The following is a 17174-nucleotide window of genomic DNA, read 5'->3' on the forward strand; positions in this document are numbered from 1 at the left end:
GACTCCAACAGAACCCAATACATTTCACAGGGAATATTCACGTGCTAGAGGTTATGCACTCGCTCGAGTGCCTTACTGAACAGAGACCTTGATTTTCCTACATACTGTGGGAAACAGCTTGTCAAGAACCACACTGAGGAATGTAGCAGTGTCGCTGTGGCAGCCGTGGGGCCGTTGATACCTCCCTGGCTTCTCCCCGTTCTCCTGCGGTTTTCGCGGCGCTGCCCGTCCCCACGCAGCCCGTGGGTCGCGTCCCCCCTCCGCGCTGCCGGCCGGGGGGACGGGGGGCCCACCCGCCTGATGTCAACATCTCGGAGGGCGAGGCCGGGGAGGAATGTGCCGCTCCCAGCCCGGCGCAGGTAATTAATCCCTGGGACTGACAGGTGGCAACAGGCGGCCTTTGGCTGCGGCTCCTGGGGAAAAGCGCTCCGAGGAAGGATTTTCAGAGCTCAGCGGCACCCTTCGTGTGCGCCTGGCGAGGCGGCAGGGGCAGGGAGGGGGCCGAGGAGCTAAAGGGGAAAACAGAGTTTAAGTCTCTGCAAAGGTGGATGCCCTTGGGTGAATCGCTGGCCTTCCCCAGGAGGAAAAGGAGGGTGACACGGTTTTTCCTTTTGCCCCGAGACAGAGAAGTTTGGTAAATATCCTCAAAGTTGGTGAGGCGGCATCAGCATGCCCTCGTGCTGCCGTCCTCCCGCCTCACCGCACGCTCACTGGTGCGGGGGGCTGTGAGTCTGGGGGTTGTCATCACACGTGGTACATCTGTAGGTACATCAGGCGCTGACTCTGGGGGTTGTCATTACACACGGTGGATCTGTAGGCACATCGAGGCTAATGATGGCTGGACCTATCGGTTGTGCTCATGCTTTGAATGTCTGCAACATCCCCTAGCAGCAAGCTGTCTACTTTTCTCTGGGGCCTGATGGGACGGTGCAACAAGGTGGAGGTGCAACAAGTCAGCTAGTAAACTGTGCAGTTAAGGGTATGCCGAGCCAAAGGTTAAATCTGGCAGGAGATGCCCATGTCTACTCCTGGTAGAACTCTTCTTAGGCTTCCTCCCTGAGCATCGTCAGGGTACAAGTCAGTTCCTGAGAGTGTGTGTGCACATGCACGCCTGTGTATCTGGTGTCTGGGGGGTGTGTGGGGGTGTGTGTGTGTCCCAACAGGTTTTTTGTGAATGAAAAGTCACTGTTCATCAAAACAAAAACACTTAAGTTGCGTGTGTAATCTTGATTTTTATTCTTAGTAGGTGACCTACTTTCTTCCCACTGCCTTTTTTTCTCCTAAATGAATAAACCTTATGCAGGTGACTTTCTATTTATTTGTGGCTCTCCTTGTTCTCATCCGTGAATACTTTCATGCAAGTAAATGTCACCTTCCCCCTCTTCTAACCTGTTTGGTTTTTTTGGTTTTTTTTTTTCCCCCTTCTCGGAGTTAGTTTGATAGGGGAGAAAGCATAGCTGACCGACAGCTTAGAAAACATAAAGTAAAATGAATCTAGTGTTTAACTGAGTTGAGCTAAAACGTGACTACTTGAAAGAAGTTTGCAAAAGATTTGAAAGACCTGTTGATATGAGTAGAAGGGGCTCAGGGAGCTGTCATGCCATAAGCCAACCTCTGGGATCACCTTCAAGTTGACATCCGTCAGCATTGATAGAGCTGACTGAACCCCGCTCCTTTTAAAGACTTAGGGGCCATAATCCCTTGGCTAGATCAGATAGTAAAATAGATACTAAAGGTAGATTCCCAAAGTAGTGTTTGGGGGATTTTGCTGCATCAGAGTTTTGCAGGGGAATTGAATGCTCGGGGTAAAGCCATTGCAGCTTGTATTGCACAAAGCACACGCTTCCAGGAGACTTCTATCCTCTCTAGCAAAAATTTTCTATTTGAGAGGTGAAAAGTGTTTTGTTTTCTCCTTTAAACCCTTTGTTGACACACCTTCTGGAGAAGGGGCTTGCTGAGAAATCAGGCAGGTGTTGCCTGATGGTAGATGGTGTGTATGTATTTTGGTACTGAGTTACCAGCCAGGGTACCAAGAGTGGATAATACAGTATGTCTGCACAGGCAGGTGGGGAGGGCAGAGCTGCAGGCAATGGGAATATTTTCTTCTTTCCTTTTAAAACATATTATTAAGCAAAAAGCTAAATTCACTGTTGTTCTTAGTAACCTCTTGAAGTCTGCTTATTTGGACATGACATGCAGCACTTGAACCCCAAAGAAAAGCCCAGGCCAAAGCTCTTTCCTCTCCCTCTTGAACAGATAACATGTCGCGAGGTCCACTCTTTTGTGTTAAATAACTTTCTGGTCCATACATCTGGTAGAAGTGCACTCCTCAGGCTGTTGGCACAAGTTTTGTTCCTGCTGCTAGATAAATGACTGTTGTCAGCTTACTAAATGATAGGCTTGTTGATTGGGTCGATCTCATTTTTGCTCCTAATTAATTTAGTTTTCCTACTCAAGCAAGTGGCAGAAGTGCATTGATTAACAGTCATGTTCTGGATTTCTGGGAATTGCTGGTATTGTGATCTTACCCCTCATACAGTGAGTGTCTGTCAGTTCCCATAGCAAAATGGTGGGCAGGGGGACTGTCACCTCCTTCGCGGTGGGGTGTCTTGGGGACCACTGGGGAGAGACACGTGTGTTGAGAGGAGCAACCCTTGCTTTCAATCACTCTGAATTCACAGACAGCTCCTGCCTCGTTTTTTGTTGGGTTTTTTTTTGACACTTAATTTGCTTTGAAATCTATATACAATATCCTGTCTTGCTCCGTGGATATAGTGATTATCACTGATCCAGTACGATGTCACCATGACCTAGTTGTTCACATCTATTTATGCCAATAAATGGCTGGGAGTCAGGTTACCAACGGTTGCAGCAAAGTTGGCAGGGTGGGAAACTCAAGCCCCTTACTGTCTGACAGCAGGTACCCCATGGACAGATTTACACCGGTGTTAAATGACTGGCCGCTCAGTGATTACACGCTCACGGACGGCTGTGCCTGGGCTAGATGGGAAATTGTAGCTGTATGCCACGTCGCTGAGCCCTGTGAAGCTTGAACTGCTCTTGCAATCAGGCGACAAAAAGGCAGTACAGCCTTCCTGCTGTCTTGTCCACCTCCATGCTGGGCGCTGCTGCTTGCTTCCCTGTGCCCTGACCCTGTCTCAAAGCAGAGGTGGGCTCCTGGCCACTCTACTGTTCTGGCATGCCAAGTCTGAGGTGTTGGCTAGAGCCTGGAGATCTCACGTCTGTCCTGTGTTTTGGGGACATACATATATATTTCTTTGTTGGATGGGCTTGTTTGTTGTAACCCGTTAACCCTTGGCTGTTTGTGTTCTGTGAATTTAAGCTGCAGGTCCAGTGCCTTCCTTCGGGGATGTAGGTAAAGGCATCTGACAGTTGGGGTCCCAAAGGCTGGACAAAGAGCAGATCCCTTCCTCTGCTGTCAGAAGGCCACGCTGTTTCATCTGGAGCATCGGTATTCATACTGGTGTTGGGCCCCTCTCCTGTCCTGAAAGCAGTGATTTTTATTTTTCTTCTTTCCCCCCCTTCTCATAACCCCAGCTTTCTGCCTTTGAAGATATTATACAGAAAATTGCAGTCAACAGCCACACTCCTGATCAGTGACTGAGGGGTGTGTATCTCCTTCCATTTGTTCAATTCTCCGGATGCCTGCAGACACCAGACACGTTGGCTCCTGGCGCAGGCTGTGCCCTCCCTGTGCCATTGCGCTTCCATATTTATGCTTTCATTTCGGCCCATCGCCTTTGGGTGCCCAACTTCTTTACACTTCAACGGTGTTAAGGCATCCAAGTGATTAGTTGGCTTTTTGAGATTTTTGAGGTTTCTGCCCTAGAAACCTTCACAATGCTACTAGCAAACTGATGTGTTGAGGGAAACAATGCTGTCTAAGTTTTCTTCCTCTTTCATATGTAAGCGATTCTTTTCCTACCTCTTGAGATGAAAAGACAACATAGTGAGCTCACTCTTACTTTCAGTAAGGAATTGCTTTTTAATTAAAAAACAATAAGGGATTTCAGGTTAAAAAGATGTATGATATAAATCACCATCTAGATCTGTTTCGCAACTTTTTTTTTAAATTGTTTGGCATGTTCCCCATTTCCGCGGGCTGGGTAAATCTTTTGTGGGTTTAATCTCTAGCCTCCAGGCACATAAAATGCATTGCACAATTTGGCCTTTGCATTTTAAAGATTATTTTTTGTTTCCTTAACTTAAATACCTGTAGCATCTTCTCTGCCATATGGCAGGGTGGCATTGATACAGGAAGGAAGGGACTGGTTTGGCTCATTTTTAATCCCTCTCTCCTCCCCAGTGTCTCTCCTAACTTTGTTTTTTCCTATGTTAGCGATGTGTACACTTTGAAATGTAAATAATCCCTGAATATCACTCACTAATCCTTCTGCTGCCGCATCACCCACCACCCACCCATGCATGCTCCAGCTCTTCCCATCCCAGCAGGGTGGACAGCCACGCCGTACTCTCGACCTGTATGAACCTGTCAGTGCTCTGTTTGAACTGTTGGGACTGGAGCTGTATCAGCCACGGCTGCTAGAGACATTTTTTTGAGAAAACAACCACCTTGGGGCTTTCACTTTTCTTTCTCTAGAAGAACCAAAGAGATGGAAGTGGGGAAATGCCAGCAATTCCTGTGGGTTATGTGGTTAGAGTTACTGGGAGAGCTCTATGCTCACAAATGTTTGAGCACTGGGAGAAAACTGAATGCCTTTGGAGTGGGCTACTGACGAAAACTGTTGTATTTTGAAAAAACTTTCTACAGCAGAGGAGACTGCAAACTCTCCTTCATGGGAGGCATCCAGAAAAATGGGTTCAGGTTACACTGCACTGAACCACATAAGTTTTCTTGCAGCCATTCCTGCTAAGCACATGTCCTTATTTCAGTGAGGGTTTTTGAACAGAAACCAATGACTTCAGCTCATGCCTTGATGTTTTGCTGAGTAAAGGTTTCCAGATGTGAACACACTTCAGGAAAATGCTTCACCAGTGTTACTGCTTTAGTGTGGAACGTCTTAAAAGAGGAAATCTAATATGCTCTAAATTAGCATAGTGAATAAGAGCATCTTGTTCTGCTCCAGGTGTTCATTGCATGATCACAACCTCCCTTTTGGAGCCAGCTGCGGGGTTGTGCTCTACATCTCGCTGTGGATCTGGTCTTTGGGCTGTTCAACTCTTCTGATCTTTAATTATTTAAAAAACAAATCTTTTTTTATTTTTTACCTTTTTCATGGTTATGATGCTTTGAGTTTAGAAGTGTGGAGACTGCTACAGAGGCGGTCAGCAGAGATGCGAGGTGCTTTTAAAAGATGACGGAAATGTCAGATTTGGTACAACTCCTAAATTGGTCAGGATCTTGCTTTCAAGTACTGTTGAATTCCAAGATTTGTGTTTTTATTTCATTCCTCGGCAGAAGTAGGAGGGCTTCTTGCAAAATAGGATTAAATTCTTTACATGTGGTTTATGGTGCTTCCAGGATTACAGGGTGCTGTGAAAAGAATAGTGTCTGTTTTGTTAGGTGGGTAATGTGTGTCCCTTGGAAGAGGGGATGTGTGTCCAAGAGAAATAAAGACTGTATTTGTTCGTGTAAAAACAGCGCTCTTTATCTGAAGATTTTTTGCCTTTGGGAAAACTAAGATGTAGATTTATACTCTGCTATTCTAAACCAGGTAAAAGTCTAGGGGATTTTGCCACTTATCTGGAAGTGTGGCTATTTTGTGAATAAATGAAATGCACATGCAGTAGCTGGTGTATTCAGCTATGTGTGGAAACCCATCTCCATCCTGCTGGCATGCCTCCATCTCTGGCTGAACATCCTGACTCTCTCTTGCTCTTTTCCCTATCCAGTATTCCACAGAACTGAAAAAGCTGTACTGCCAGATCGCCAAGACATGTCCCATCCAGATCAAAGTGATGACCCCGCCACCTCAGGGAGCTGTCATCAGGGCTATGCCAGTCTACAAGAAAGCTGAACATGTCACCGAAGTGGTCAAACGCTGCCCAAACCACGAGCTGAGCCGGGAGTTTAATGAGGGTAAGGAAGGCAGGGCTTTGCTGGCAGTCACTCTCTAAAGCTGCTTGGCTGATGAGTGGCCAGTGCGGGAATTTAGCTGCAGCTTCACAGTAAACCTGCTGAAAGCAGACCTCCCTGCAACATCTCGCGCAGCTTTTTATTTCCCGCACTTAGCAGGAAGCTTCATACTATACTTTAGCTGTCCCTGTGCAAGCACGTCCTTGGGAAGAAAGTACCAAAATAAACCTCACGCCTGCCCAGGTTGGATGGATGTCTGTCCCCATGGTAGGCAGTGCCCTTCTGGCAGCCTTTCCCCACTCTGCTTTTGCTCCTGCAATGAGAAGCAGCTGTTCTTGTGCTCAGGAATGAGCTTCCACGGTGCTGGGACAGGGATCTAGTAACAGGATGCAATATCATCTGCAGTCCTTAATCCACGCCTCGAAGACGGAGGGACTGTTTATCTCTCGCAGGATAATGCTAAGTGCCAGCATCAACTGTAGCCACCTTCCTGTACATTTAACACTATCAGTTCAGTATTAATGTTTTGATCTTTTACTTGCTTCTCCTCATGTTAGTGAAGTAGCAGCTGTTTTAAAAATGTCCTGGGGTTTTCTGCAAACTCATGGGCTGGGCTCTGTTTTGCTTTGGTCACTTAAGTTCGCATAAGTTCAGATGAGCATCTGTTTTATTCTATGTGCATTATTTATCACCTACAGTAAAAAAAACCTGGTTGATGTCAGTTAGCAGGATGTCTTAGGAGCCTGGATCCCTTTGCTGGTTACAGTGCAGTCAGCTAGACAAGCCAAAAATAAGCAAGGACTTGGGAGTGTAAAATCAGAGTGGAGCAAAGATAGCTCTTAGAAATAGTTTTTCATATTAGAAAGTGCTTTTCTGACAATGGATTTTTTTGAGGGTTGATACCCTCAAAATAGTGGAGTTTTAAAAAAGAAAATAAATTTTTACTACAGAATAATTACTTGTCTAGAAATATGCTGTATTTTGAGTATGAATTGAACAGTTCAAACAAATTCTTGAGATGAACCCGTAACAGGCTTCTCTCCCCAGAATTTATTTCTATACTGTAGAAACACTGAAAAAAATTTTCAAGAAGGATTTTTTTTTTTTTTTTTTCAATTATTGGAAAGGGGCCTAGAAACAAAGATCATGTTCTCTTCCGCTGTTGCTGTAAGCAAGTGTGATTTTTCAAATTGACCCTTAATTAAATGCCTATTTCTTTTGCTGCTTGAATCTTTTTTAGCTCTTCAAGATCAAGACTGATAGGAGGGAACAGGGCTAGCAATTAATAGGGAAAAGTATAGGAATTGAGACTTGAAGGAATTTGCTTTGTGTATGCATTAGGGGGAGGAAAAGAAGGACTTTCAGATGGCATGAAAATCCACATGGAGTTATCTGCTGAAGGAGTTGTGTGAGCTGCCATTCAGTTAATGTTTGGGCTCACTTCGTCTGTGATCTTGGGAAGCCAGTGCTCAAGTTTACTCATAGGTGTCCAGCGTGAGCTTGAGAAAGTCTGCATTGCCTTTGATGCCTGGATGCAGGGACCTTGGGAAGGGATGCTATAAGGGCTGGGAGGTACGCATGTGTCCTGGAAGACCTCTTGGGACCACGTGTGGGGGTCTCCCTTGGTGGAAGATCTTGCTGCTCTGTGCATGACCTTGCTTCACTGAATGGTGTCTCTTGGGTTTTGCCTCTTGCCATTGCAGGGCAGATTGCACCTCCCAGCCACTTGATCAGGGTGGAAGGGAACAGCCATGCCCAGTATGTAGAAGACCCCATCACTGGGAGGCAGAGTGTGCTGGTCCCCTACGAGCCGCCCCAGGTACGTTGTGAGCTCGGGGTACGCAAAAAGGGTGGGGGTCGTAACCCTAGTCAAAGGAGTCGGGATACTGTGCTTTCCCCATCCTCATCACAATGAATCCCTTTTTCCTCTTCATCAGAAAAGAGCTTTTAAACACCCTCTTTATCCCTTAAGAGCAGTTTTTCATTTCTTTTAAGGAAGCTTTGTGGTGGGTCCTATTTCATGCTAGTCTGATTGCAGCACATCTGTGAAACTACAGGTGGAGAGCCTGGAAAAAGCAGAGCTTTCCATCCACTATCTCTTCTGCTCATCCCTTTGTCTCATCCAGGTTGGTACAGAGTTCACAACAGTCTTGTACAACTTCATGTGTAACAGTAGCTGCGTGGGAGGGATGAACCGTCGCCCGATCCTCATCATTGTGACACTGGAAACCAGAGAGTAAGTAGTGCATCGTGAGTGTAGCCCTTTACTTGAGAGGTGGCCTTATTGTCTCCTCTTCTGCTCAGAGCAGTATTGCATATCCTTAGGGACAGTTTGATGCTTGGGGCTGTGGGATATTTTTCAAATCTTTGCAGGTCCAACACCTGGGACATCCTGACTGGGAAATGGGAGGTTTGGGTCTGTGCATAGTCTGGTGTGAAGTTGAGGAACACTGCTGGCCCACATCAGAGCTGCCAGCTGACATTTCCTCTCACCTCTTTTCCCAGTGGGCAAGTCCTGGGCCGCCGATGTTTCGAAGCTCGCATTTGCGCTTGCCCAGGCAGAGATCGCAAAGCAGACGAGGACAGCATCCGCAAGCAGCAAGTCTCCGACAGTACAAAGAATGGTGATGGTACGAAGCGCCGTAAGTAGCTGGCAGAGCTGGGCGGATTGCAAATCATGCTGTCACTGGGTGCAGGTGCAACCCTGGTGCTTGTGCCGCAGGGATGGAGTGGTGCTGTGCGTGGGCTTGCAGGCAGGAGGGCATTAGGCATCTGTTCTCCCAGGGTCAATCTGTCTGAAAAGTGAGCTGGTGTTCACAAAACAGCATTTGTCAAATCTGAGTTTGCAGGCTCCCTTGCACCACTGCCTGAGTTAGATTAGCCCTGCCGGCAGTGGCTGGAGGGGATGTTTATTTGCCACCCTCAAGATACATGGCTGGGACTCTGTAATCACTTTTTGAACCTTTACTGCTTGTTTGGGACTGTGCTGTCATCCTCTGCTACTTCTAGCCAGTGTCTCATGTTGTGGCATGTGTCTTCCAACCACATGGATCTAGATTAAGACTGCATGTAAAACCTGCTGTGCATCGGAGGTGCTCTGGCAAGTGGCGCTCTATGTTCTCTCGGAGATGCAAGATGTGGAAACCCGGCTTTGGTTTCCCATGTATTTTCAGCAATAGCACTAGGCTGAATGGCAAGGCAGCAGGTTTGAACAGGAGCCAGATTGGAAGGGGGCTTCATTTCTGCAGTGAATTCTGCATGCTCCCTGCCTGTTGTCTTACCTTCACGGATCACTGATCCACCAACATCTTGTGAGCACTGTAATACCAAAGCCCACAGTCTTTCCTGCAAAGAGCCAGTGCTTGTTCTAGGTATGACTTGCTGGGGCTTTGCTATATATCATGTGTTCCTTGGCCGATGTGTTTCCTCAAACATTATGGCCACCCAACATCTACGAAGTCACGTCTGCCTTATGGAGCCAGGAGCTTCAAGCACGGTTCTGGAGTGGTTCAGGCAGAGACCCTTTCAGAGCACTGCAGATCTGAGTTGGCCATGCACTTCATGTCTCTTTTGTATCTCTCTTTCCATTTTCTTCCTTTTTTTTTTTTTTTTAATGGTATGCTTTTGGGGTTTCTCTTCCAGCTTTTCGACAAGGAACTCATGGCATACAGATGACATCTATCAAAAAAAGACGTTCCCCAGATGACGAGCTCTTATATTTGCCAGTGAGTTCTCTCTATTTTTGCATTTACCCTATGTTTAGTATCTTCCTCAGTGATTTGAGGCAAGTCAGCTGCTCACCTAGACCTCAGAGAGAACTGAGGATGGGGATGAGATGTGAAATTTTTTTTTAATCCCCAGAGCTACCTATTTTAAATACATATTTCAAACAAAAAATATGAAAAATCCCATTAGCTGCTGAGAGTGGCTTGCCAAGGCATATGAGAATATTCCAAGGGATCCATCTATCCTGGTGGAAACGTTGTCTTGGAGACCTAACTGGATTTCCTCGTCTGTCATTTCTGGGTCTGTGGCACTTGAACTGTCCCTAGAGATAATGGGTGTTGTCATACTGACAAAGGTGGATGGTTCTGTAGCTTTTATATGTGTTACTATTCTAATGATAAAAGTGAAATATCTGTATTGAAGGAAGGGTCAGAGAGGACAATAAGTATCTGTAATTGTCTGTTTAGCTGCTTACCCATATGCCACACTTAATTGGATAAATCACAAACCATGGTGTGCTTAGAGGAGAAGGGAGATCTAAACCCAGCACCCAAATTCAAGTACTCTTTATTTTTTTTCCTCAAGGCACCAGATCTGCTTACATCTGAGGCAAGTAAAGACATTTTCTGTCTAACAGATTGGATCAGAATATTACTTTTAGTTGGTATAGATTTACATCAAGCAAGATGACAACCCCAAGATGTTCATTAGCCTGCAGTGTCAGATTATCGCTCTTCAACATTATCTGCTGTGCCTCTAGTGCAAGGTTGAGCGGTTTTATTGTGTGTATGCATAGTGCATAAATAGAGGATTTGCATCCTGCTCTGGTTGTTTACTTGACTTTATCTAAAACTCACTAAGGTGGCTGTCACTAAGGAGTGTAGATGCAGTCCTTTAAGGCTTTTCTTTTCCCCCCTTTCCTTTTGCCATGATCCAGGTGAGGGGACGGGAGACATATGAAATGCTGCTAAAGATCAAAGAGTCCCTGGAACTAATGCAGTACCTTCCCCAGCACACGATTGAGACCTACCGGCAGCAGCAGCAGCAGCAGCACCAGCACTTGCTCCAGAAGCAGTGAGTATGAGTGAGCTTCCAGTGACCTGTGCGGTGAGGACGGTGAGGAAGGGGGAGAGAGGAGAGAGACACAGAAGGCTTCTGCACACTTGTTTGTAGGGATGTGGTGCTCAACCAGGGGCCAAGCACTTTTAGAATACTGCATTGGCAAAATCCTTTCTAACAGCATAGCTGCTTGTTAACCCCATGGTCAGAGCTGGTAGAAATCGATGTCAGGAGTTTGGCCAAAGCCAAGTTTCTGTACAGAACTTGAGAGACTGAGTTTGAGATCCAGATTTCCTGACCTGTGCAATGGGAGCAAGCAGTCCTCCTTCCCCAAGCACACATTCTGACTGCTTGCAAGGTCCCTCTCTAGTCTCTTGCCCACACAATTCACATTTTGGCCTCAGAGAGTGAGGCTCAGTGCCTCATTTCTGACTTCCAACTAGAGCCCAAGGTGCAGCACAGCAAGGCAGTGCCATTGAACAGCCTGCAGCCAGAAACGTGCTGCGTGTGCATGCCTGAGCTGGGGAGCACAGGGTGAGTGTACTCTTCTCCCATCTGCTCCATGGGAACAGCAGCAAATGTGGAACCATCTCCATGCCTTCTCCAGGGTATCCATCTCATCTTGCCAAGAGCATGTGGGACTGGGACTGCGAGCACCGGCTTGGCCGAGTGCTTGGATCCCGCTGCTGTGTGTCTCTGGGACTGTTGGAGGGTTGGTGTCTCGGTGGCATATAAATACTGTAGGTTCCTCGGCTATAAAACGAGAAGCTGAAAGTCGAGAGTGAGGGTGAAACATGTACGAATCCCTTTGTGACCAGTGGACACTTCAAAAAAAGATTACACATGCACTTTTAAAGTGTTTTTAAAAACTCTGTTTTGTTACTGACTTTCCACGTTGTGCATGAGAAACTTTCCATCCGGGCAGACGTAGTCCCTATCTGAACTCAGCTGGCAGGGCTGTGCCAGAATTACTTTGGGTGGTGTAAGTGCCAGGAGGATGGGGAGAAGAAGGGCCAAATAAGTGTCTGGTTTCCATTTTCCCCTCTGTTCACCAAGCTTTGCAGTTACAGAGACTGGGTCAGAGAATTACTTCCCAGACAGACTGTAAGCAGTGTCATTCATGGGCACTGCTTCACCTGCTGTATCGGGTGACAGAAAACAGCCACCCGGGCCGTAGGTAGCCGCCAGCGGTAGTGCTTAGGATCTCACGCGTTCCTGCTGGTAAGCTCACGCGTCAAGAGGCTGCGGGTATAACTCATTCCTCTGCAGAGGTTAGCACAAGGCCAAGGCACCACATAAGTCCCACTTGAGCCTGTGGGGTTTTATTTCGGTGCCTTGGCCTTGTCTCAGGACTTCTGCAATACCACGGCTTTCTGCCAGATCTCTGCATGTGTTCACATTTCGACCTGTGTGTTTTTAGTGTCAGCTGGAGTCTTGTGGAGGTGTGAAAAAAGCCTTGTGCCAGAATGGCTAGAGCATCCAGGGGTTCTGGACTTTTTTGGGGGGCACTTAAAATTCTCATTATTGTTATTATTATTTATTTTTATCAGTCATCTGCACTGCTTGTATAGATCATAGCTTGGATTTACTAGCTCCTAGGCATTGCAACCTTTGTGCACTCAGCTGCGTGTCTTCAAAACTCCACCTGAACTGCACAGCCATTTCACTTGAGAAATGGTTTTGTAAGCAGAAATGGACGGCAGCAGATGACAGCTTTCACTTGGTGCTGACAGTTGCTTTGCCATAATTACTGTTTTCATTCTTCCAATATCAATAGGATGGGTTCCTGGCAACTGAGGTTGGTATTTGTGTTACCTTTAAGACCAGCATGTATAAGTCCAGCCATTTAATTTAATGAAACTTCTTTTGGCATGTCTCCTGGCACTTGTCCAGTTATAGACTCGTTTTTCTCAGCTGCTGAGCATGCTCAAATACTGGGGAGAAAGATTAAGAGCTTTTAAGGATGCCAGGAGTGTGGAGAAAAATAACTTTCAGTGTTTGTTCAGAGTTGCTGCACTTGTCTCTGCCGACAGCCTACCATCAAACAAGGTCCTCTGTGCTGAAATGCATGTTCAAGCAACTAGCTTCTTAGGTGCAGTTGGATTCTGGTGCTTCTTCCTTGATAATCCAGGGTAAAACAATTTCTGAAGGAATGTGTTCAGGGGAAAGGGGCATTTAGGCTGGAAAGACTTAAGAGACACAACTGTACCCCAAAAAAGATTTGTAAAGGAGCCTCACATTTCGATGTGAGAATGGGGAGAGAAGACACATTGTAGGAACTGGTTTGGGTAAGAGCATCCTTGCATGCGAGCAGGTTGCTGGGAGATGTCCTGCTACTGCTTCCTTGTCAGGCCAGCCAAACTCAGCAGCGCAGTGACTCCTTTGCAGGTCTGTTCTGGCTTTAAAAGAAAATGCCTTTCACTTTATAGGTAGGGATGTACTTTCAAATCTCACTCTTGGTTTGCTTTTGTTCAAAGTGTATGTTAAAACTGGGAGCTAGGAAGGTGCATGTGCAGTGACCGAGTTCAGATGTGTAGGAAGCTGTAGGTCCTAGCAGGGTTCTGTGGGGGTGGCATGTTTGTGAGTTCCAGAATTCAGAAAAAGACCATTTGGCTCGCTCTTCTCAAAACGGAGCTTCATCCACATGTGTTCCACAGTCAAGCCTTGATGGAGGAATTGCTTGATTTTCCAGCTTACTTTTCTGAGTAATAGTTAACATAGAAAAGCTATCTAAATGTGGGGGGGAAGTTTCCTTTTCCTACAACATGGAAAGCTTAATCTTTTTTGAAGAGTAGGAAAAGCAAGGATGGGATTATCATGGTGAAAATTTTACAAATATAAATCTGTCATTTTGGAAAATAACTGAATAATTGCTCTTGTGCACATACAGACCAGCATTGCATTTGGCAGGCCAGCAGATGCAACAGTCTCACTGTTCTGGAATAAAAAGGACAAATCTGGTGACAATCAGAAAGCTTTGTGTCCCACAAGATGACCAAAATACCGCAGTGCTCCACATCGTGCCAGACCACAATCTTTCTCTGTCTCATCTCCTCTCTCTGCTCCTTTGTGCATGGTTTTCTCTTATTTACTGTTATGCCAAATACCTTCATGATCATAGGTGGGAAGGTTTGGGGTTTTTTTGCTGCAGTTTCTATTCTTTTTTTACTGACAAATCCTGTGGCCCATATGTGAACATCAGCACACATGTTTAGAAGACTTCCTTTACGTGGTCTGCCACCATTTGTTTAAAACATGGATTTGCCAGAAGATCCCTGCTGCCAGAGATACCAGAGGTGGCCCGTGCTTTATTGGGGAGGGAAGGTTTCTTCAATACTCCGCTGTGGAACACATTTGCCATCAATATTCCCAGGGAGTATCTCCACAGCCTTTAAAGGTTTCACTGGAAAACACTTTTTCAGTAAGATTTCATGTGGTGGATTTCACCCTGCTGAGCACTGTTTTCAGAACAGTTTTTATTTCAATTTGCCACAGCATAGAATATCTCAAGTTGGAAAGGACCATAAGTATCAAATTCAACTCCCACGATTGAAAGGTTTTCACAAAGTCTCCCAATGGCTACCAAGAAGGAGAGTTCTTATCTCCAAGTGGGATCTTACATCCCAGCAAACGTTTCTCTCCTATCAGCAGGGCTGCAAGCTACCAGACTTTCAATCTAGTGAGCAGCACAGCTCGTTATCCAAACCAGAAGGAATTAACCCTGTCAGTGAGGTATGACAGAGCTGAGCTATCCGGTGCCTGGAGTGCTCCGGCTGAGATGGGAGTGCTTGCTGTTGTGGGGAGCGGGCTGCTGGGGAAGGTATTCCTCATACCTCCATCTAGTCACTCATTTTTGGTGTGAAAACTATATAGTGGATTTTTGCATGGTTTGGCTTGGTAGTGCTGTGCTTGCATGTGTTGTGAACTCCAGGCACTTGGATCGTGTTCTCACTAGAGAACTGCCAAGAAGAAAATAAGCAAGAAAAAGTGTGGGATTAGGTATATAAAGATGTGCTGCATTTTCTTTGCTTGCTCAGAGGGTGCAGTGCCTTCTGGCAGGCCCAGGGACCCCTCAGCTTTAGTGCGGGGGGAGTAGTTGAGCTGTAATCAATACGGCCCTTTCACAGTAGGCACCATCCTGTCTCCCTAGAACCAGCTTCTGGTTTTTAAGTAATTGAAGTTTGAAGTAGACTCAATGGATACTGCTTCTCTCCTTTTCCCCTTTAGCTGAGTGCTTTTTTCCTCTTGTATTTGTTACTGGGAACAGTATTGGGGCACCATTTGCACTCACGAGACTAGGACACAGAAATCTAGTTGTTTTCTCTTCCTTGCCAAGCACTCACCTGTACTTGGGGCTTTCCAGCTTTCTAAATCTCTGTGTCACATACCCTCACTGTAGGTGCTAAGACATCTGCTTTTCCCCTCCTGCAAAGCCCATACTGTGATCATGAAGGTGAAAAGTGACTGTTTCTTGGTGGCTGGTGAAGGGTCCTGTACATTCATCTTTTTCTTTTGTCTGGTTCCTTCTCTACAGTCTCCTTTCGGCCTGCTTCAGGAGTGAACTCATGGACTCAAGGAGAGACCCTCCCAAACAGACCGATGCCATCCTAAAACATTCCAGTCCCCCAAACCCATCAGTATATCCATAAACCGAGATGGTGGGGTCACTTTGCCCAGCTGGCAGGACTAGGAACAGTGGGGCAAATACACAGCCTGATAGCAACAGAGCAAATAGTGAGAGTAATCTTCTGAAGGGACTCAAACTTTGCAGAAACAACAGACACTTCTACAGACCTCTTAGCTGTAGTCCATAGCATTGGGAGGTCAGGAACCACAATGTTGTCTTAGTGTAACTGTTTTCTTCCTGTTTTTGTAATGTGTTGATACTCTTTCCTCTTCTGTATTTGTGAAACTCATCAGGGTTTCTCTGAGCAGGTCTCAATTTTAAAATGCCTCTTGTCTTGTTTAAATTAAAAAATGTGTTCATGGACTGGGGGGGTGGGGTGAGGGGTGGAAGGGGGGGTGTGTTTAAAAGGTCTGTGATAGTCAATTTGGCCTGTTTTAATGTTGGTCATGCAGTAATACTGCAAGTAACTGAAGTATTTGTACTGCTGGACAGAGGGAGGTAACAATTATATGAATTGGCACTGGTAAGAATTTTTTTTTTTTTCTGTAGAAATGCCCACTACTTTGACATCATGAATGGTTTCCCCTTATTTCTAATCTTAAAGGGTCTGGTCTGAAATACATCAGAATTGTAGGGAAGACTGGGTGACTTTGACTTTGCCTCAGCACTGCTGGCATTAATCCAGTTTTGAATTTAGGAAGGTCCCTCCTGACTCTGTGGGCTCGATCCAAGTGGTGGGTTGAGCTGCACAAGTTGACTGTGAGTTTGAAGTCTTTCTGTATAATGACATCCATGTGTGCCCAATGTCTCTGTCCCTTTGCAGCTGAGGGTGTAAAGACCAGAGTGTCCAAAATTGCTCATTGCCCTACCTGTGAAAAGGGGTCAGAGCTTGCCCCTTTCCTTGCAGATCTTCAGCAGTTACTAGACATTGCCTTAGAGTTTTCATCAACCCTACTATAACCCCACTACAAGCCTTGTTCAAAGGAAAATGGTGCCAGCATATGTTGCAGTGGACTCCCCCAAGTGGCCTCAGCTGTGCCCACCTTGTCCATTAATCCTGCAACCAGTGGCTTTTGCTTATTGTGTCGATGAAGTGCATCCTGGCTTAGCGATTCCTGCACAGAAGACTGTTTCTCAGAAGGGACTTGTAAATCCTCACACTGCTTGTATCAAATTCTACCTCTGAAAGCCATCCTTGAATAATTTGAAAACTTCATCTCTTAAGCGTCAAGCCCAGACCAGCACAAAGGAGGAATGATCAACAGGCAAGTAACTAGCCATGGAGCTAACGTGGTATTGCTGAGCATGGCACTAGGTGCGGGTACTGGTGGTGAGGGTGGAGCTAGTTGAGGGTGGGCATGGTGCCTGCTGTGGCATTCCCCCCCGAGAGGTGTTCAAACATCCTCACATGAAGAACAGCCTCTAATGCTGGTAGAGAAGTGTCCTTCAATGCACGCTCTCAGGAGGTGACATTTCTCCCGGGGAACCCTCTGATGTTCATGGCTGCAGGAAGTAGAAATGTGAAGAAGTTACTGAAGGCACACCAGGAGCATTGCTCCCTGTGGCTGGTGTCTGCACAGATCGGCGGTGGTTGAGGAGCAGAGCTCGGTTACAAACGCCGGCGATCAGCAGCCCCTGAGAAACACAGGAAGCTGGATTGATGCTGATGGGGACCTGTGTGCTGGCAGTGCAGTCTGTGCTGGG

The 17174-nt window shown here is 46.2% G+C and overlaps 1 protein-coding gene across 3 annotated transcripts in view; it reads left to right on the forward strand.

Annotated features, from left to right (window-relative positions):
* Nucleotides 1-17174, forward strand: part of TP63 (tumor protein p63) — an 85197-nt gene that overhangs the window by 56544 nt on the left and 11479 nt on the right. For 2 of the 3 annotated variants that reach the window (XM_026855223.1, XM_026855224.1), the window contains exons 3-8: nt 5875-6061; nt 7762-7877; nt 8185-8294; nt 8564-8700; nt 9701-9783; nt 10722-10858. In XM_026855223.1, the coding sequence (XP_026711024.1) occupies nt 5875-6061; nt 7762-7877; nt 8185-8294; nt 8564-8700; nt 9701-9783; nt 10722-10858 (770 nt within the window). The remainder of the gene's footprint in view (nt 1-5874; nt 6062-7761; nt 7878-8184; nt 8295-8563; nt 8701-9700; nt 9784-10721; nt 10859-17174) is intronic. The other variant, XM_026855225.1, reaches the window with a different exon arrangement.

This window comes from Athene cunicularia (assembly GCF_003259725.1).
Source record: "Athene cunicularia isolate RWA chromosome 9 unlocalized genomic scaffold, athCun1 chr9_part1, whole genome shotgun sequence".
Taxonomy (NCBI): domain Eukaryota; kingdom Metazoa; phylum Chordata; class Aves; order Strigiformes; family Strigidae; genus Athene; species Athene cunicularia.